Consider the following 21,837-nt stretch of genomic DNA (forward strand, 5'->3'; position numbering starts at 1 on the left):
CTTACGATCGAGGATGTTATACAATGATACCGGACATCTTGTAATCTTCTGAAAGTTACTTCATCACTCTAGCAAAATGGCAGACGACAGGAAGCACATGTCAAAACTCAAAAGGAGCTTCTTTCACTTTTTTAGGTTAGTTTCGTACAAGTTGGTAACGTACATTTCGATAACGTACATTTTACATTTGATCAAATTACTAATTATCTCCCTTACCAAAACTGAAATAGAATTGAAACTTTTGATGCTGAAAGTCCATGTAAGTTACCAAAGCTCGATTATATTGGAAGAATTAGTTGAATCTTAGTTCAGAAGAAAAAGGTGGTAACGTACATTTCAAGGCTAAAATTACTCTTTGACTAAGAATTTAATATTCTGTATATCTGTGTGTTGGAGTTTGAAATTGACACAAAGGTCTACATTTCATTACAGGAATGATGACAAAGTTTAGATTTAACTAATAGTTTTTAATGATGAGTCATTAATTGTACTATAGAGAAATAACAAAGTTTGTGTAACGTACATTTCTCAGACGTTTGGGACGCGCCAAAAGTGCAACCGCACAACAACAGAAATCCAACGAGTGTCAAAACAACCACCATTATGTGAAGTTCTCATGTTGTAGAGCTAGGAAAGTTATATAAACATCTTCAAATGCAGCTGCAATTTAAACAGATAACAGTTAACATAGTGTACTTTCAGGCTGGGACAGTAACGTACATGTCATTTCCGTATGTTCAAAGCCTCACTCCACAATAACTAAAGCACTTACAAAGCTGAAACTTTCGGTCAGAGAAGGCCTAACTCTACCCTATATTTACTACATTTAACAACTTACATAATATGCTTAGATTTTCAAATAGGATATGGGGACATCAAATGTGCCTGCTTATTGGGTTTGGATCTCATACGCTATTGTCAGGTCCAATTTATGGTGGTGTATTTCACTTCAACATCTCGAATGACCCCTCTGTCATATGACCATCTGGTTTTAAAGACGCGTATTCTTCCTGTTGACACGTATTCTTCCTGTTGACACGTATTTTTCCTGTTGACACGTATTCTTCCTGTTGACACGGATTCTGACTAGAGTTATCCTTCTTGGTATGAGGTCAAAGTAATTAACACGCCTTCCTCAGAAAAAATGGTGTTTTATCTTCTAACTTGTTGCGTTTCTTGACAGAAAACTTTTCTAGATGTAGTCGTGGGATGGTTGTTTTTTAGATTTCCCAACTGTTAGCAGTTGACGTTGCCAAAAATTGATAGGTTTTTACCAAAGTGTGTTTCAACACTACACCACTGTCACCCATCACTAGACACACTTCAGTTGTGAATGAACAATGTTCCGGCGCACTGACTTGATCAAATGAAGTCTTAGCTGTTATTACGCTGTTATCAGTGATCTTGCATTTAAAAGATCACATTAAAAATATTAATGACTTATTTTTTCTTGTATTTTAAAGCGATTTTAAGAGGTGCTATTTGCCACAATGTAGTTATGTTATTACTGCTTGAGGTTAGGTTTAATACGCACTTGAAAATACGAATCAGCTGTCTGAGGTCACAAGCCCTGTCTCTGGGTGTTTTTTATTGCGTGATTCGAATAACGAAAACCGTTTACGATTCCTTGTCAGTGGAGTTGTGGCCCTTGCCATCCGTTTCTTGACTTTTATAGACAAAAAGTCTCTATGCATACGGACAGATATGAAACGGGTATACGCTTTTTCGCACGTGTACCTTATTTCAAGAATTTGGCTGTTTACCTCTCACTGAGCTATATCAGATCACCACCATACAAATACGTAGAAATATTACACCTCAAACTGTCAGTTTCGATGCTAAACTGGCAAAGTTAGCTGAATTGAATACGTCTTGATGCCAGAGCCTTCAGACTGTTCTGATGTATGTAATCAGGAGTAGGGGTACCGGACTTTTGTAAAAAAAAAAGACTGGTTCTTCAGTTATGATTTGCAAAACAAAGTAATAAATTATAATAATAAGGATAATAATAAGATTTTGTAAACAGTTCCGTCCTGCTGAACGGTAGAGACATAAGTGTTAAACAAGCGAAGTGCCATAGAGCACACATCAGTGATAGAGTTTCAAACACACAAGTTTCAGAACGTATGCTATCAGTTTGTTTCTTGTTCAAGGTCATCAGGGCCGCATTCACCGCTTTGTACAAGTTGCATTGGTTGCAGAGCATGACAGTTTGCTGTGTCAGACAGCGCGTGTCGGCGCCACTGGTTGTTAGGTTGAAGTGATACCCGTAACTTCTGAAACACGTATTTATATACCACCATGTAACGAATTTCCTCCAATATATTATTACTTCAACAAACTCTCAGACTAGGCGCTTAATAAAGACCCGGGGCTTAGTAATTCCTTGAACACCACCTTTACCCCTTGCGGTTATTATAGATTCGGTGCTTATGAGAGGAAATACGGTATTTAGCATTCAGACATTTGATAAATATGCACATTATCATAACGCACTGTAGAGATAAAGTGAAACACAATGAAAAATTATTTTACGGTTATGTCAACAGAGTAAAATAGTTTCTAAATGACTGCCTAATAATATATTAGTTGAGTATAAACATACATTAGCTATATCTGATAACGCAATACCTTCTTTAGGGTCGTCGAGAAAATGAATATTTCTTGTTAGTTTCAAGAAATAATATTACAAATAGGTTTTCTGACATGATGCGAAATATTACATCATGGGTAGATCTGATAACGGCATACGTGTACCTGTTTGAGCGTCGTCCCACGTGTGTTGAGTACGGTCCAGACGAAAACCATCGGGAGCGGTACTATTGAAACGGACGAGATCATCCAGCCAACTCCAGCAGCCCAGGCCGGGTAGATGTAGTCTCCGTACTTGGGTGGTCGGTGCGAGTAGACGGAGGAACAGAATATGGCCTGATGAAAGAAAAATGATTACTGTCACACACCATTGTGTCCAACTGGTTGTCTCCAAGTATAAAATTGGGCCTTTGTATTTATCATTAACTCACACATTTCCGAAGCATTACTCATGTCGCCCCAAGACAAGACATGAAATAAATCTCTGGACAGAAACTTGTCCAATTTTGTTTCTATCACTGGTTTTACAAATAGGATTTCCATTGACATCGATTAAATTGATTAATTCCACAGATTATCTAAACAATAGTGTTACAAGGCTAATTACCAATTCTACCATGACTTCAGTAAATGCTGGATTGTGATTGGTTTATCAGCGTCATTCAGAGGTATATAACCACGTTATATACCTCTGATTTTCCAACACATTATGTTTATCTCCTAATTGAAGGAGTGAGTAAAGTGTTGGTAGTGTATAATTTCATTGTAATGCCCTACCAAATGATTACTTCCCACATGTCTTTCTCTCTATATACTGTCGTACTGACCATGAATACTTCATACTGATGCCAAGGCAAAGATGGTCACAGTCTTACCAACAATAACAGAGGACAAACGTATTTGATTGAAAGCATCATGACTCGGGGGACTGCCTTCCCCCACATAGCGTCGATATCTTGCTTCAGTCTCTCGAGTCCTTAGAAAATGAAACAAAATTGAGTGAGTGAGTTTACATTTTACGCCACATCGGCAATATTTCAGCCGTATCGTGACTAAAACAAAGGAGGACATACGTGTACCAATACGCTTTGGTTAAAGTTTCGTGACAATTCATATTATAACGCTGAGTAAGTTTTAGTTTTACAAAACTATTAGCAATATTACAGGAATATCACGACAGGGGACAGCATAAATGGACTACACACAATGAACCTATGTTGGGAATAGCTTTACCCACCAGGCTACCTCACCACCCCGAATCCTAATCAGATTGTGAAATAAGTCATGATGTTCTTTCCATAGCACCAACTGACGATGTGGGAAATCGAACCACGGTCTTCGGCGTGACGAGCGAACACCTATATCACTCAGCTATCCACCGACCCCATTAATAACGTTGAGAACTTACAGGTTGTTAGATGACTTTGATATCACTTTTATTTACATTTGTATACGGTAAATATTGTTTGTCTTTAAACAGCTTTGTTATATAGACACATACTTCACTGATCTTTCCCTCAATTTAAACACGTGTTATTGATCTGTTCATTTAGATTTATATTCGACTGATATTGCTCATGGAAGGTCAACGCAATTTGAATTGAGAAATCGGTCGAAGTGTTTAGGTGAAAATGAGGGTCTTGGGTTTTACACTGCTTTTAGCAGTATTCCAGCAATATCACGGCAGGGAACACCAGAAATGGGCTTCGCTCACAGTACCCATGTGGGGAGTCGAACCCGGGCCTTTGGCGCGACGAGAAAACTCTTTAACCACTAGGTTACCCACTCGAACGGTATTCTCACCAAATTAAGGAATAAGTTAAGTTGCCCTTACCATAACACCAACTGACAAGGACACACTCCAGCATTCCGAACACAGCTATGGCAGGGAAGAAGGCGTACCAGTCAGTCAACGTCACAAGGTAAACGCCACCCTTAAAACGACATACAAATATACTAGGACAACAGATACCAGGTACTGATAGCTTGGATATTTTACGAGCACTTTCCTACGGAAGCGTATTAGGGCCACGGTGAATTCTTTTGGGGGGTTTCACTATCTCCTGCGTAGGACATACTATCTCCTACCTTGGACTTAATATCTCCTTCGTAGGAGATAGTAAGTCCTACGTAGGACTTACGTTAGTATTAAATTATCATTAAGTTAGTATCTCTTACGTAGGACATACTGTGGCGGCCGGGACCAAACTTTCAATAAACCGTGTCAGTTTTGTTTTCAGGAAGAGTCAAACACTTCTTTTCAATGAATAAATAGCTTTTTATTCATGGGTATAAATGTAATTCAGCACAATGCTCTTTTTCACTAGGTAGATCCCTCTCAAGCTTAAGGTTTATGCACATGGACCATTGTTAGGGCAATACAAGTATGACCTCTGACCTCTGTGGTAGTCACTGTTATGAAGATATAGTGATGGCTTAGTTATTTGGTAATCTGAATAACTCGATGGTTACTAAGATAATAATTTGTGTCCGTGTTCGAAAAGTGCAGTCTATTTATAGTATCAGCTGTTATAATTATGTAAGGACAAGGGGAACAAGTCTGAATTATGTGCCCTTAGTGTGAGACTGACCTGTAGACTACCAAAGTCAGAATTGGATCGCATCGTATTTATAGATGCGAGAAAATGGTCACATATCAGTTCTGGACCAATCAAATCACGAGATATTACGTCCCGTTACGTCCTTATTCTTTTGAGGGATCGACTTTCACAACATGAAACCACTGAAATAAAGGGGAAGACGCATTATCTCAGAAGGTGATCTGGTAGGAAAATGACTATTGTTACCCACTAATTAATTAATTCATTGAATGCCCTCAATATCATAAGATCAACAATTGCGTCTCTCTACGTCCTGCTACGTCCTTGCTGCCTACTCAGGGGGACGCACTAACAACGAGCGAGCGACGTCGGCTGGAAACTACGATGGACAATTCAAAGAGGAAGATTACAAAACATATGAGGTTGCCAATAATACTAGTATATCCCCACAAAACTAATTACATGATAATTATGGTAATAATTTCTGCACTGCCATTAACTATAAAAACTACAAATGGAAAATGCATAAAAAGATATCTTGTAATGCCTAATCATTTACAAGCTTTTGTAACTTATGAAACTTGCAATTTAGCTGGAGAAATAATTTCTCAAACTTCGTGATGGCCATCACATCACCCCTCTCTTCAAAGGTCAGGTCCCCTGACCTATTAGTCAACCTCCAGACACAGACCGATCCTCTCTGGCTCAATAGAGCGAACAATCCCGTCCGTGTCGGTGGTCCTGTGACGTTGGGCTGCTTGATACATCAGGATCGTGGCTCTGGCTGTCTGGGAGATGTCCAGCAAGGTCAGATAATTGTAGATTCGAGATTTGCTAGATGATGAACGGTCCCCAGAGTGGATAGATGTCCCGGGGAGTGCAAGCATATTCCACCTGTCATGGTGGAGGCTTCTGTCGATCCTTGGGACTCATCCTTGAAGACCTTCCTCAAGAGTCATCGCAGCAAATTCCCTTTGGAGGAGTCTCTGGTCTGGGCTGAGGGTCTCCCAGCTCCGAGGGGGCCAAGTGATGTTTCTGGTGCCAACAGAGAGATGAATGAGGTGGTTTGAGCCGTCTCTCAGCGACATGCAGCCATTGGACAGGATCTTCCTGGCTTCTCTTGCTGTATCTTCTTCCCTGGGCCTCCTGGGGGAGCTAGGTTGTTGGTGGTCTGTACCCTTAGCTCTTCTCGGAAACTTGGCAGAAACCTTCCATGGGGACGTACTGGTGATCTTTTTTGATGCCTCTCTGGGGTTCTCGTCGCCCAAGACATTGACATTGCTGTTGATGAGAATGGAGAGGTCCAGTGGGTGATGTTGGTGATGAGGCTCCTATTGATTCCAAGAGGCTATGCCAAAGTGGCTCTTCGGATCTCGTACTGTCCACCCTCCATGAGGCTTGACCTCATCTGTCTCATGAGATTGTCGAAAGACCTTTCATCTGTGATTGCCTCTTCATTAATGGAAACCTCATAACCAAATTCACCTCCAAGGGTAAAGAACAAAGCTGTGGCACTGCCATTCTCAAGAGTGATAGTTTTTAGTTCCAGATCAGTTGATGTATTACATTGGCTGCTTAAGGGGTCATATTCTATGCTTTGTGTCTCTTCCTCCTGTACGATGCTGATGTTGCCCTCAGTGATGATTGACAGGACGTTGTCTGAGACTTCGATTGATTCAGCAGATACTACCTTGTTCGCATCAGCCTTCAGGGCGTCCCACCCCTCTTCCCATTCTTCCTCTGTCCTAGGTGCACTTCCTTGATAGAGGTGTATTCCAAACTGGAGCAGGTACCACCCTCCTGTACACTGCTGGGTTGAGGGCGAACCACGCAGCATTACTCTCAGATGTGAAGTCAGGGTCTAAGTCCTGGAGCTGAATCTTGTGCTTGGCTTCAAAATGTCGTTCCCACTGGGAAACCCTTGCGAATGACTGAAATGCTGGGCATAAGTTGCAGGCAACCTTGAGCTTGTTATGAGGTGCAGCAGCAAGGTTTTTCTTCAGTTCCTTTCTTTGTCTGGAAAGACTAATCACATGCTTCTAGTCCACATTCGTATTTACTTGTCATCTTAGGTAGTGTATTCTGTAACACAAATATTTTGTTTTAGGATGTTCCACACAACCAATCAAGCAGCATATAATTCTGTTAACTATTGTTTATGTTGTAAGATCAACTCTTCAACCCTTACTCTGGTTTGCACAGATCCCTAATAAAAGCTGTAGCATCACAGGACACATCACAGCTTCTGTCTCTACAGGGGTCACCTCCAACTGTTCTGTGTACTCTGTTCTCCTATGATGCCCAGATTAAATGCCACAGAAAGACTGATGAACATCATCAAGTCAGCAGGTTCCAGGGTGGTCAAGCCTAGTCTGGATTACTGCGTTACGTGATGGATCCACTGTTGTTTGCTGCAGCACTTCCATCAATATGTTTTTTCTGTTTGCAGATGATGACACAAGTTCAGGTTCCACCCTTAGAAGCTTCAAGTCCCAGTTCAGCTCTCTACAATTTATTAGAGCAATCCATGCAAGAAAAGACTTCGTTACTTCAGTTCAAGATCCTTCTTCTTCTTCACCTTGTTCCATCTAACAATATATTTACATGTTAATAAAACACCAACATTTTTAAACAATAAATATAAGCTTCTGAAGTTCGATTTTTTGACATTGTGTCAGTCTACTGGTTCCCTGAAATTGACTGCTGACATCTTTTGATCCACAAGGGAAAGTTCCTGCCTCTGTAGTGTAGCAGACGGTCCACGTGTTGAACACCTTGGAAGTTTGCTTGGAGGCCCTTCTCACAAGGTAAGTGAGATCATCTATCCTTTTACCAACTCGAAGTCAGCTTCTGGCAGATGCCACGTTTCCGGACAGGGTTGTGGAGCCATGCAGCTTGTCCCTCTTGAAGACTTCGTCCCTTGGCCTTGAGATCATAGTTCTACTTCCTATATTCTGCCATTTGTTTCAGGTCAATCCATCCAGATCCTTGTGACTGCTCGGTTGACTGCAGTAAAACTACTTACTTGTGGTCTACTGTCATCTGCGACCATCTGACTTCCCTCTCCATCTGAAGAATCTTCCACTTCCTGTTCTTGTTCCTGTCAGACAGACTTTACAGACAGAGCATCAGCATATAGGTGTTTTCTACCTTGCCTGTGGATAACTGTAAGGTTGTAGTTCCCTAGTTCTTCAAGCCACCTTGCCACTTGTCCAGTTGGCTTCTTTAGGTTGCGCATCCACCTGACAGCTGCATTATGTGTTCTGAGTAAGACCTCCTACCCATATAAGTACGAATGGAAGTGCTTAAGAGCATTCACCACAGCAGGGAGTTCCTTGCGTGTGACACAGTACTTCCTTTCATGACAGTTCAAGGACTTGCTCATGTAGACAATGACCCTCTCTGCTCCATCTTGTTCTTGTGAGAGTACAGCTCCAGTTGCTTTGTCACTTGCATCTGTGTCTAAAACGAACTTGGTTCCTGGAATAGGGTACGACAAAACAGGTGCTGAAATCAGTGCTTCCTTTAAGCGTTGGAAGGCATTTGAACACTCTTCTGTCCAGGAGAATGCTACCTTCTTTTCTACTAGTTGGTACAATGGCTTGGCTATTTGGGCAAACGTTTCCACGAATTTCCTGTAACAGGAACGTAGCCCGAGGAAACCTCTCATCTGCTTGGTTCTTTTGGGCACTGGCCAGTTCTGTACAGCAGATATCTTTTCAGGATCTGTTTCTATACCCTTTTCTGACACTATGTGACCGAGGAATCTAACTTGTTACTGGAAGAAGATGCACTTTGATGGCTTCAGCTTTAACCTGGCCAGTTGTAGTCACTGAAAGACATGTTACAACCTCAGCAAAGCTTGTGGCACGTCCTCAGCACCAACAATAATATATTATCTATAAAGAGAAGGCACTCTTCCCATTGCAGACCTCGAAGCACTTGCTCCATAAATCTCTCAAAAGTGGATAGTGCATTTGCCAATCCGAATGGCATCACAGTAAAGTGATAGAATCCAAGTCAAGTTGTGAATGCAGTTTTCTCCTAGTCTTTGTCTGCCAAACCAATCTGCCAGAATCCTGAGTTTAAGTCCATCGTGCTGAACCATTTTGAATTTACCAAGGCATCAAGACAATCATGGGTCCTTGGTAGAGGGTATGCATCCTTAACCATGACATCATTCAAACGGCGATAATCTATACTAAAGCACATACTTTCGTCCTTTTTGCACACCAAGACCACAGGGGATGCACCAGTTGCAGGTTCAATTACTCCCCGTTCAAGCATCTTCTGGACCTCTTCTTTTTTGATTTCCCGCTTTCCTAAAGGTTGCCTCTGTGGAGGTTGCCTAATGGGACAGGCTGTCCCAGTATTAATGCGGTGTCCCACCTGTGAGATTCTTCCAAGATCAGCTGATGAAGTTGCAAAGACTTGTTGATATTTTGCATGAAGAACTGCCAAATCTTCACTCTCATTAATAGCTTCTTTGCCAAAGGTCCTTGAGGTGCTCAGGCAGGTGCATAGACTGTGAACTTGAAGCATCAACACTGGCATTGCAGTGGACTGAAGCACATCTGTCTTGTTCTCCCTCCTGAATATACAGTGATTCGGCTAATCCCATAACCATGTTACAGTGGAGTGTTACTTCATCAGGACTGAAGTTGACATTTATTCTGTGGACCTCTTCAGATGTATCTACTATGCAGTCAAGTACATGTAATCCTGGTAGAAGATCCTTTCTCCCTGCTAACTGGAGCAAGTTTGTTTGCTCTGGGTATCTTCATGTTGATCCAAGCTCTGGAATGAGGTGGAATAACTGTGGTCTCATTCACTTCAACACGGCAGCTCATTTCAGCCTCAGATGCAATCAGGCAGCTTAAGGAAGCATCCTTTGAATTGAGCTTCAGACGTTTGTAGTCAATGGCACTCACATGCGTCAAAAGGAAATCTTGACCCAGTATTGTATCTGGAAAAAACTTCACACACGAAAATAGAATGTGTGTACTTGTGTCCATCAAGAATGGCCCCTTGCTCTAGAAATGGAGCATCATCAAACTTGATCTTGTCAAAGATTCTCTTTGATGAAATTGTCATGGTAGACCCACAATCAGTAAGGACATTTGCTTCTACACCACACACAGCACCTCGAATGTAGAACCCCATTATGCCAACCCTCTTGAGAGTTTCTAGTCAGTCCACCTCGGATACCAGCATCTTTAGGCCCTGAATTCCCTGTCTCCCCATGACCTACTGAGTCGACAGGAAGGCATTTCCTTGTATCGTACCAGTGTCAGCATTAACATTGGACATCTGTTCTTGGCATCTTCTGTATATAGGGAAGTCCTTCAAAAAGTGTTCCCTTGATTTGCAGATGAAACAAGATATTTGACTTTGAGCTCGATCATTTCTTTTCTCATATCTGAAGTTGTTACCCTTTTCCAACCTCTCTAACCTCACCGTGATCTTGTGCAGTACATCATCACTTTGAAGATCTCTTGGCTTGGGTGCGCTACCATGCTGCATGCCAGCAAGCTGTCCTTGATTTCTGTCACCTACTGCCCTGACCTGTCTCTTCTTTTCCCGGTGGTCACCAACTAATGCTTCAAACCTTTCATTCACTTCCACAGCTTTTGAAAGTGTCCTGCATCCTCAGTCAGTCCAATGAAACTTCAGCACTGGTGAAACAGTCTTGTACAGTTGATTAAGGGCAATAGCTTCTTGTGTCCTGCTATCCAAGTTTACATATGCCCTTTGGTCCATCTGTCTTAGGTCATCAGCAAGAGCTGCAACTGATTCTGCCTCTGTCTGACTTCTAGCTTTGAAAGCCATAAGCTCTGTTGTCTTTCACTCCCAGACCACTGATTGAGAATCCTGACAAGCATATGTAGTGACCTCTTCTGGTGTGGTGCTAGTCCCATGTAGAACGGCCTAGCAACTCCCTTCAGGCTGGCAGCAAGCACTAAAAGTTGCTGGTCCATGGGCCAGTCACCTATGTCTGCACAATTCTTGAAATGGGACAGGTACTCTTCCCAGTCTGTTGTCCCATCATAGACATCTGGCCTAATTGTGAAAGGTGCTCTTCTTCTCGGTATGGCCATTGGCCTTCATCGAGTTACATCATTCCTGTGGCGTACCCTTATGTCTCCACTGGAAATGCTTGTCTGTTCATCAGCTGATTCATCCTCTTCATTAACTTCGTTAAGTATCTCCTCCTCAAAAGAGATGTCCCTTGTCCTTCTTCTTCTGCTGTAGTTTGCTGACATTTGCCAAAAGAAACTTCAGCGTCTGGAGATAGTGTAGCCCTTTTGTCACTGGCCCTAACTGTGAGTCCTTTGGTTCGCATCAAGGATGTTTAAACATATACATCCAACTTCTGACACAGTTTGGGATGGCCGGGATTCAAACTTTCAATAAACCTTGTCCATTTTGCTCTCAGGAAGAGTCAAACACTTCTTTTCAATGAATAAATAGCTTTTTTTTCATGGGTACAAATGTAATTCAGCACAATGCCCTTTTTCACTAAGTTGATCCCACTCAAGCTTAAGTTTATGTTCATGGACCATTGTTAGGGCAATAAAAGTATGACCTGTGGCTTCAGTGGTAGTCACTGTTATGTCGATATAGTGATGGCTTAGTTATCTGGTAATCTGAATGACTCGATGGTTACTAAGATAATAATTTGTGTCCGTGTTCGAAAAGTGCAGTCTATTTATAGCATCAGCTATTATAATTATGTAAGGACAAGGGGAACTACCTGCCCTTAGTTTGAGACTCACCTGTAGACTGCCAAATTCAGAATGACCCAAATTGGTGCGAGAAAATGGTCACATGTCATTTCTAGACCAATCAAATCACGAGATATTACTTCCCGTTACGTCCTTATTCTTTTGAGGGATCTACTTTCACAACATAAAACCACTGAAATAAAGGTGAAGACGCATTATCTCAGAAGGTAATCTGGTAGGAAAAAGACTATTGTTACCCACTAATTAATTACGCCTAATTAATTCATTGAATGCGCTCCAATTGCGTCTCTCTACGTTGTGCTACGTCTTTGCTGCCTGCTCAGGGGGACGCAGTAACAACGAGCGAGCGACGTTGGTTGGAAACTATGATGGACAATTCAAAGCGGAAGATTACAAAACACATGAGGTTGCCAATAACACAAGTATATACTCGCAAAACTAATTACATGATAATTATGGTAATAATTTCTGCACTGCCATTAGCTATAAAAACTACAAAATGGCCATCACGTAGTACTTAATATATCCTTTTAAAGGTTCGGATTATGAATTGTTATTAAATTGAATGTTACGTTTGGGTGACGTGGACCTTGATCTAATTACAGTTATGGGTATTCTCTCTCTCAGTCTCTCTCTCGCACACAGATACACACACACACTCACGCACGCACACACATGGGGGAAGTTTCTGATATGAAATTCTCGTTATGACAGGTCCTCCGAAAGTTTTGCTTGTCTTCATATGAGACTAAGTTGGATCAGATATAAAGCTTGTAATTCTATACAAGTTGACTTGACTCGAGTGGAAAAGTGTCGAATGCGGCGTAAAACTATACGGAATTAAAAAAGGCAAAAGATTGTCATTATAGTTGTTTGTATAAGTGTAAGAATATAAGTACTCGTAGACAGACATGTCTGTGTTCGCATATTATGTCTAATGTGCAACGACCTCTGAAATATCCAGCGCATTATAGAAAAATGCAACTGCAACGCGTAACAATAGGGCAAACTGAACGCCAGTGTGTGAGTGAGTGAGTAAATATTTAACGACATATCGGCAATATTGCAGCCATATCGTGACGAGAACATACCATGGGGATTTACAAACATGCTTGACTGTGATTCTTTCATCACAAGGGATACAAAATGGAGGATCTTCACCTTTAAGATCACCAAATATTCATGTGTATATCGTGTATGGCCAATACAACATCGTCGCATGATGACCTCTTCAAATCTGGACTGACAACCCAAGTAGGTATAACCAACGTAGGGTTTTATTTCATGTAATTTGACACCTACTTGAGTGCCCCACCTCTTCTGCATCAGATCACGAATGTAAGACCTAATGGTAGCTTAATAACCAGTGTGTGAAATAAGAAGTGGTGTCACAGATTTGTTGAGTGCTGCCTTGGCAGCAAGGTCAGTCAGTGTGTTCCCAGAAATGCCCACATGGCCGGGTAACCAACAAAAGACGAAGTCTTATTGGCCAGTAGCAAGATCATTATACAGTTCGATAATTTCAATTAAAAGTGGATGTTTACAAGAAATAGTTTCAATCGCCTGAAGGCAAGAAAGAGAGTCTGAATAGATTATATATTGTTTACGCTTAGGGTGTCTTTGAATATATTTAAGAGCTGTTAATGTGACATTTGCTTCTGTAGTAAAAATAGAGCTGTTATTTGGAATTCTAAAAGATATTGTTCTCGATCCAATGACAGTGGCACAAGCTATTGCACCACCGTCCTTGGAACATCTGTGAATAAGGGTTTGTAACTGCAATATTTACTCTCTAATTGATTATATTCTTGTTTATATTGTAATTCATTAGTTTCTGATTTTTAAATGAAGTTAATGTTAGGTGGACTTGTGGCTTAACCAACTGCCAAGGAGGAGAAGAAAGAAGACGGGAGGGAGCAATGTTTTCCAGCTCAATGCCAGCTGAAGAAAGAAAGGGTTTAATTCTGTGACCTAGAGGTGGAACAAGAGAAATTGTCCTGTCGTACAAATCCCCATAAAGTCGTTTGAACACACTGTTATATGCAGGGTTAGATTCATTAGAGTATAATTTAGTAATGTACTGTAACGATAATTGTATACGACATTGTGTAAGAGATGGTTCATCGGCCTCAACGTAAAGACTGTCAATAGGGAAAAAGTCCGGAAAGACCCAAGACAAAGTCTTAAACCTTGGCGGTGGACAGAATCAAGAAGGTTAAGGTTGCTTTTGCAGGCTCCACCATATACGATGGAGCCATAATCAAGTTTCGAACGGACGAATGATGGACTTACAATTAGAAATGACTTTCAACATGTCGAGTGCCTTCAGACATTTAGTTTTAAGGGATTTTATATGGGGGAGAAACGTCTATAGAAATGCATACAATTAGTTTTCGATTTAGAAAATTTGAAACTGTTCTCAAGACACCATTTATTAATTTTGTTTAAACACAACTGCATTTCCCTCTCAATAGTATGCATATTTTTTCCACGACAAGAAATATTTAAATCATCCACAAAAAGTGATCCGTGAATCGAATCATTTAAAACCTTGGATAAACTGTTGATTTTAATGCTAAATAAAGTAACAGACAAAATACTGTTTTTACGGAAGCCACACTGAATATCTGTTATGAGGTTATTGGTTTCTAAGTACCAAGCTTGTCTACTGTTTATCATGCGTGCCATGGTTTTGCAAACGCAGCTTGTGAGAGAAATTGGGCGATAATTTGAAGGATCGGTATGGTCACGTCCAGGGTTAGGTATTGGGACTACTATAGCATCTCGCCATGATGACGGAAATTTCCCCGACGTCCAAATATCATCAAACATATTTGAAAGGGTTTCTAAACAGGATTCTGGTAAGCGCTTCAGGAGTTGATAATGTATGTTATCAGTTCCTGTAGCATAATCTTGCGCCTATCAAGAGCTATATGGAGCTCAGGAGTTGAAACTACCTCGTTGTAATCTTCCACGTATTATGTGGTGAAATTAATAGGTTTCTTTTCTTGCTGTTGTTGATACCTTTGGAACTGAGGTACAAAATTTGTGGAAGAGGAATGTTGTTGCCAGTGTTTCACCAAGTGTATTAGCAATATCAGATTTATTAGTTAATAACTGGTCTAAGTCTTTGAGATGGTGAATGCTAGATCTACAGCCCTTAACTTTGATTCCCTGGGTCATATTCCATACCTTAGAAATCGGCGTGCGTGAATTGATTTTAGATACATAGTTTTGCCAACACTGACGTTAATTTTGTTCAAAAGTACGCCGCGCTTTAGCGTTTAAGATTTTACATTTGTTCAAGTTGTGGACCATAGGATGACGACGGAAATAATGTTCAGCCTTTTCCCGTGCCTTGCGAGCCTGTTTGCATTCCATATTAAACCATGGTTGTCGTATGTGCGGCATTACTGAGGACTTTGGGATACACCGATCAGCTATGTCGTTCAGCAAACTGAACACGAGGCAGTAAAGCAGAAGAGTCGGTCCAACACGTGAAATATGCATCAAGTATACTACCCATCGGAAGTCTAGACTCACTTAAAACACCCACTATATGTTATATGAATTTTATGTATACATGGTTACAACGAAGATGAATTTCTCCACCAACTTGGAAGAAACAACTGCGAACGTTATGCAGATTAATTGCACGAGCATGCTTCATCAATTTGCTGAAAAGCACGTGCAAATATCGTGCATGTGAACTGCTGCGCTTAGCTGTAACGTTTTGATAAGAATTTGCCATTTTTCACAGAGTTTAATCATTTGTTGAACGCATGACAATAATCTTGTCAACGTTACGAATTTGCTCTATTATACATCAGTTCATGTGTAAACAGTACCTTTAAAAAGTATGGAATATTTTGCAAAATCTAGAGTAGAACAGTTGATTGAAGTATGCGGCTACATTAACACTAAACTTTTGATGGATAGTATAGTTGAACAAAAGAGTCTAATGGTGAAGGAGTAAGTGAAACACATGATAGTAGACTCCAACGGTAAATATAACACATAACTGTAGACCCTAAACGTAAATATAACACGTGGCTGTAAACAGTGACTGAAACAGTCAAAGAGGAAATGGTTTCCGTGTCTAAGGGAACTAAGTTGACCATTTCAGATTATTGAATATTAAGTTATATCGAGCATCTCCAACAGAAGATACCAAGTCCTACATAGGACGTAATAACTCCTACGTAGGAGTTGCTATCTCTTACGTAGAAGATACTAAGTCATACGTAGGAGATATGAAGTAATAAGCAAAAGTATCTCCTACGTATGACTACTAAGCAGTAAGTCCTATGTAGGAGATCTCCTACGTAGGACTTAGTATCTCCTGCATAGTAGATAATGAGACTAAACAACATTTTCACCATGTCCCTAATACACTTCCGTACTTTCCGACATTTTAACTTCTTTTAGTGGCATTTGTAGGGGTAGGGTATTCAGATAGTTACACGCTTTGTAACTAAGAATCTGTATCGAAGGAATCGGTCGCATCACCAGAACAAACAGGTGCTTCCTACAAAACGTTTGTCCTCATTTGTGTACACGCTGAGTGAGTTTAGTTTCACTCGGCAATATTCTAGTTATATGGCGGCAGTCTGGAAATAATCGAGTCCGGACCAGACAATCCAGTAATCAGCAGCGTGAGTATCATCTGAGCAACTGGGAACCGATGGCATGTGTCAATCTTGTTAGCGAGCCTGACCACCCGATCCCGTTAGTCGCCTCCCACGAAAAGCATAGTCTCATTTTATAGCAAGCATGGGTTGCTGAAGGCCTATTCTACCCCTGACCTTCACGGGTCTTGTGCATACGGCGTAAATGCCAGGTGTAAAGCACGATTCATGAATAACAGACCACAAGTATACGTAAAATTTGTGTCCAGATAGATCGAGGGATTGTAAGATTGTTGTGTTTAGGTTGATGTTTGAGTGACTATTTGACTGTCATACGTTTTACCTATTACTTCGTTAAACATGCAACAAATCTGGTGTGACATCAACGTGCAAGGACGGACGGAATAATCTAGACTTTGTTGTTGGTTTTTTGTTTAACACCTGTTGTATTTTCTGTAAATTGTGTTATCGATTAAGTGATAATTATTATTGGGTCACAATGTTTAGAGTTTTGAGTGATAGTTATTATTGGGTCACAGTGTTTAGAGTTTTGAGTGATAGTTATTATTGGGTCACAGTGTTTAGAGTTTTGAGTGATAGTTATTATTGGGTCACAGTGTTTAGAGTTTTGAGTGATAGTTATTATTGGGTCACAATGTTTAGAGTTTTGAGTGATAGTTATTATTGGGTCACAGTGTTTAGAGTTTTGAGTGATAGTTATTATTGGGTCACAGTGTTTAGAGTTTTGAGTGATAGTTATTATTGGGTCACAGTGTTTAGAGTTTTGAGTGATAGTTATTATTGGGTCACAATGTTTAGAGTTTTGAGTGATAGTTATTATTGGGTCACAATGTTTAGAGTTTTGAGTGATAGTTATTATTGGGTCACAGTGTTTAGAGTTTTGAGTGATAGTTATTATTGGGTCACAGTGTTTAGAGTTTTGAGTGATAGTTATTATTGGGTCACAGTGTTTAGAGTTTTGAGTGATAGTTATTATTGGGTCACAATGTTTAGAGTTTTGAGTGATAGTTATTATTGGGTCACAGTGTTTAGAGTTTTGAGTGATAGTTATTATTGGGTCACAGTGTTTAGAGTTTTGAGTGATAGTTATTATTGGGTCACAGTGTTTAGAGTTTTGAGTGATAGTTATTATTGGGTCACAGTGTTTAGAGTTTTGAGTGATAGTTATTATTGGGTCACAATGTTTAGAGTTTTGAGTGATAGTTATTATTGGGTCACAGTGTTTAGAGTTTTGAGTGATAGTTATTATTGGGTCACAGTGTTTAGAGTTTTGAGTGATAGTTATTATTGGGTCACAGTGTTTAGAGTTTTGAGTGATAGTTATTATTGGGTCACAGTGTTTAGAGTTTTGAGTGATAGTTATTATTGGGTCACAGTGTTTAGAGTTTTGAGTGATTGTTGTCATGGGTCATATTTCGTATTATAAATGTTCAGTGCTTTTCGTACTTTGGCAGCAGGCTTTAAGGTAGCGCTTTAGAGTTAAATCCCTTGGAGTATGTGTTTTCATTAATTATGCGTACTTCATTGAGACTACCAGAAGGTTCTAAGTTAATGCCGATGGCTGTATTGTGCTCGAATATTCAAAAATCGGTGACTGTGTATATGTAGGCTGGTTGGTGTGACACGTGGACACACACTAATAACTGGAGTACATAATTCGCCTACCTATCTGCCTACCACTCCGTCAACGCTTGACCTACATAACCGCTGCCTGACCGCTCGCCGTGTTACATTCAGTATAACTGTTTCTTACTCTCAAACCAAGACTTTGGTGCGTTTATATTACGTTTGTGACCCATTGCTTTAGATTTGACTATATTGTGAATCTTTGTATCTTGTCTTTGTTTTTGCTCAATACAAAATTATTGAAATTTTAGACGTGTCTGCGTCATATTTTGTTGGTTCTGGGGGATTTCTTATACCTTTCGTCACGGCAAATTATTCACCGTGGGGGCTCGTCCTCGGAATTTTCCCACCTACATGACCGTGCTCTTCAGGTATCGAGTATGGATCGGGCAGTCCAGTGATCAACAGCATGAGCATGGGTCATTGTAGCTGGGATACGGTGACATGTGTCAGCCAAGTCAATGATAATTGCCAACCCGATCCCGTTGGTTGTCTCTTACAAGAAGTATAGACTACTGAAGTCCAAATCTAAACCGGATCTTCACGGATTAACATTTTTTAGACAACTGGATATCTTCCTTGTATGCGTGGATCCAATGACACTTTACCTGTGTGACGCAGAGCAGAGCAAACAGAAAGTTGGTCAGGAGAATCAGGCAAATGATGACCCATCGTCGTTTTCTTGCTCCCTGAAATGTGTCTTCGATGGCGGCAAGTATTACTTCTACTGCTGGTAACTGTAAGCAGATGAGAACAGAAAACAATCAGCTTACCAGTTGAGTTTTCTTGGGTTTTTCTTTGAGGACTTTGATACAGAAAAGGTCCCAGAGAACACGATTTGGTTTGTTCGCATAGACTGGGTGGTCAACATGGTATTCTTCTTGTAATATTTCTGGTCTGTCTTTTGTCACCCTTATAGTTAAGACAAGATACTAACTCCTATGGTTTATATTCACTAGCAGCAGAACCTTAAATGGATACACACACACTGAAAGGCCAAATACAAAAATATTTTAAAAATCGGAAGTGACATTTAAGTAACAATGGAGTATTTGAACCTATATTCTATATAAATATACACCGGAAGTCAAGTGAAACATGAATCTTGAGATTGAGGTTAAAAATATTTTTCTGTGGGGAGAGTTCGCACAAACACAACATTGAAATCGAGATACATGTGAATAAATTAATAATGAATAATTAATAATGAATAATAAATTGCCGGCTTAAATGGCAAACGTTCACTTATTTTCTAAACACAGCTGCTATGTCTAGGTAGACTAGAGACCAACGACAACGTCAACACGATCTGCAGCTACGTTTCTTTTGCATTTCAGCATATTTGTATACAACATCAATGATACATAGTGTAGATTTGATCGGTTCATCTTACCGTATAGGTCTTAAAATGCCATTGTGTTGCCGTCTGGATGCAAGCAACACCAGCTTCCTTCCTTTTGTTTTAAAAATTTCCATTTCATTTTGCTATGAGTGAGTCATAAACATCTTGTATAAACATTTAGCAAAATTGTACCAGTGTGTCCACTTCAAGGGTCATCAGTGTGAGGAAGGTCAACACGGACCAGACTTGCGGTAGGGGGAGATAACTCAGGACTTGCGGGTAGGCTATAAAAGCCAGATTGAAGCCTGAAATACATTTTCACTTAAATCGAGGTGCTCAATACGCAATAATAATTCACACGAGTGCTCATCAACTTTGTCGGTAATAAGAAGTAACTAGATAATAAGTGAGCAGAAGTATAGAGGCTGCCAGGCGCAGGTTTGTACATAGCAAAACTATTCTGAAGTACTCTCACATCTTTTAAATAAGTTCAAATACCGAGTTGAAAATGTTTTTGTGACTAGGGATCGTACTCTGTTGCATTAATATCGACACCGAGTGAGGGATTATGTTCCTTATCGGTGTAATCAAACAGTGCTACAATGATCTTACGAAGGCTTCCTTTCAAATTGAAAGCAAAGCGAAGATAGCATGGCAAAATGAAACGTTTTCTCTAACCATACGTTTTTTTATAGTTGGGATACTTAGCAGGAGTCTTAGCGATGGGAGTCTTAGCAGGAGTCTTAGCGATGGGAGTCTTAGCAGGAGTCTTAGCGATGGGAGTCTTGGGAAATGGTCATACATGTATCGCTATTATTCATAGAATATGTTAGCCGTTAACTGACTCTTCTCTATTACCATGTATATAGTATATATTACCATATATATTGTTTAACATGAGTAACTGGTGTAAACGTTAATCATAAACCATTGTACTATTAGGTGCACAGTTTTTTTTCTCCTATTTTCATTATTGTTATTATTATAATACCTGATGACCGGAAAGCGTCCACAGGAACGCCGCGCTGGTGGGCGACATGTCCGATGGTGGCAAAGAAAGAGAATCCAGCTAAGATAATGAAAAGAACGTCAACGATGCTCACAAGTAGTGCATCCCTGAAAAGGAACGCTGTCAGCAGTGAGTGTTATGAAAGTAGGTTTCTTTACATATTGTCGACAGTTGGAATCAATCATTCTTCAGCATTGGAAATGATACCCTTGACGAAGATTTCTTTGTTTTAGTGATTAAAACGTTATCTATAGTATCCATCCTGCATTTCCATCAGATCGGGGCTATATTATCTACACATGAAAACATACCAAATGCCATTCTTGATGGTGGACTTGTTACAAATATAGATACCGCCCTTCAAATGAGTACATGAAGGACTTCTCTTTTGGGGTGACTTAATGAACAAGTGTTTCGTTTTGTTGATTTTGCACTCGGTGTCATTCCACCTTTACGACAGCGGTAAATATACAATCGATATGGACTGGACATTTGCGTCATTAACATCATTTCCATCAAGCTACAAGTGAGATATGATGACATGTGTTAACTACTTCTGTCAGTCTACTACTGTTAATCGCCTTTTACGACAATCAACGGTTGCCGAAAACCAATTTTGACACAGATCCTCACGTTTCAATACGGTTGTGGTGGTTTAGCTGTACTTTTCTGTTGCGCCCATTAGTGTTTCCTTTTTTTTTGGAACTATTAGTTTAGACAAATATAATTTCCGTAGTCTTCCTTGAACTCTTTACTGAGGAGATAAATTTGCGAGTGCTCACAGCACTCTGGAGTCGATTATTTATTATATAGGTAGAATATTGTTGAGGACCCTGTTAAACAGTAAGTAAACATTGTATTCATCTACCTCAAACAGTTGTTTGTCTTTCTGTTATGTCCAGACATAGTTAGAATGTTCCCAAGGCCAATGTTCAAAGAAAAAAGAGAGGAACTGCACGCCTCAATCCACATCTGTAGAAATGCAAATATAATGAGGAATTGTGCTATGACGAAATAAAAGAGGTATGAACTAATTAATTACGTACACAGCTGTTACACAGTCTAACATCATTGTGTCGATTAAACCTCTTTGTGTGAGTGAGCTAAGATTTTAACTCATATCGGCAATATTTCAGTCAAACAATGACTAAAAACAAATAATGGCGAGTGACTGAGTTAATATGTAACGTCACATCGGCAATATATCAGCCATATTGTGACGAGAACAATTTCATCTAATATGCATATTAAAAGCAATAAATTTAAAACATAAAACACCTGTCATGGAATAACAGTGAAAAAGTAAGAGCAC

At 40.0% G+C, this 21,837-nt stretch overlaps 1 protein-coding gene across 1 annotated transcript in view; it reads right to left on the bottom strand.

Annotated features, from left to right (window-relative positions):
* Nucleotides 1-1,556: 1,556 nt before the first annotated feature.
* The window catches only part of LOC137298888 (sodium-dependent noradrenaline transporter-like), a 31,839-nt gene continuing 11,558 nt past the window's right edge, over nucleotides 1,557-21,837 (bottom strand). Inside the window, exons 6-13 of the mRNA XM_067831251.1 lie at nucleotides 21,394-21,497; nucleotides 20,508-20,632; nucleotides 19,709-19,821; nucleotides 18,783-18,911; nucleotides 4,427-4,526; nucleotides 3,468-3,568; nucleotides 2,758-2,928; nucleotides 1,557-2,276 (exon numbers count right to left, since the gene is read on the bottom strand). Coding sequence (XP_067687352.1) covers nucleotides 2,133-2,276; nucleotides 2,758-2,928; nucleotides 3,468-3,568; nucleotides 4,427-4,526; nucleotides 18,783-18,911; nucleotides 19,709-19,821; nucleotides 20,508-20,632; nucleotides 21,394-21,497 — 987 coding nt within the window. The 3' untranslated portion in view covers nucleotides 1,557-2,132. The remainder of the gene's footprint in view (nucleotides 2,277-2,757; nucleotides 2,929-3,467; nucleotides 3,569-4,426; nucleotides 4,527-18,782; nucleotides 18,912-19,708; nucleotides 19,822-20,507; nucleotides 20,633-21,393; nucleotides 21,498-21,837) is intronic.

Source organism: Haliotis asinina, chromosome 1 (genome assembly GCF_037392515.1).
Source record: "Haliotis asinina isolate JCU_RB_2024 chromosome 1, JCU_Hal_asi_v2, whole genome shotgun sequence".
Classification (NCBI taxonomy): Eukaryota; Metazoa; Mollusca; class Gastropoda; order Lepetellida; family Haliotidae; genus Haliotis; species Haliotis asinina.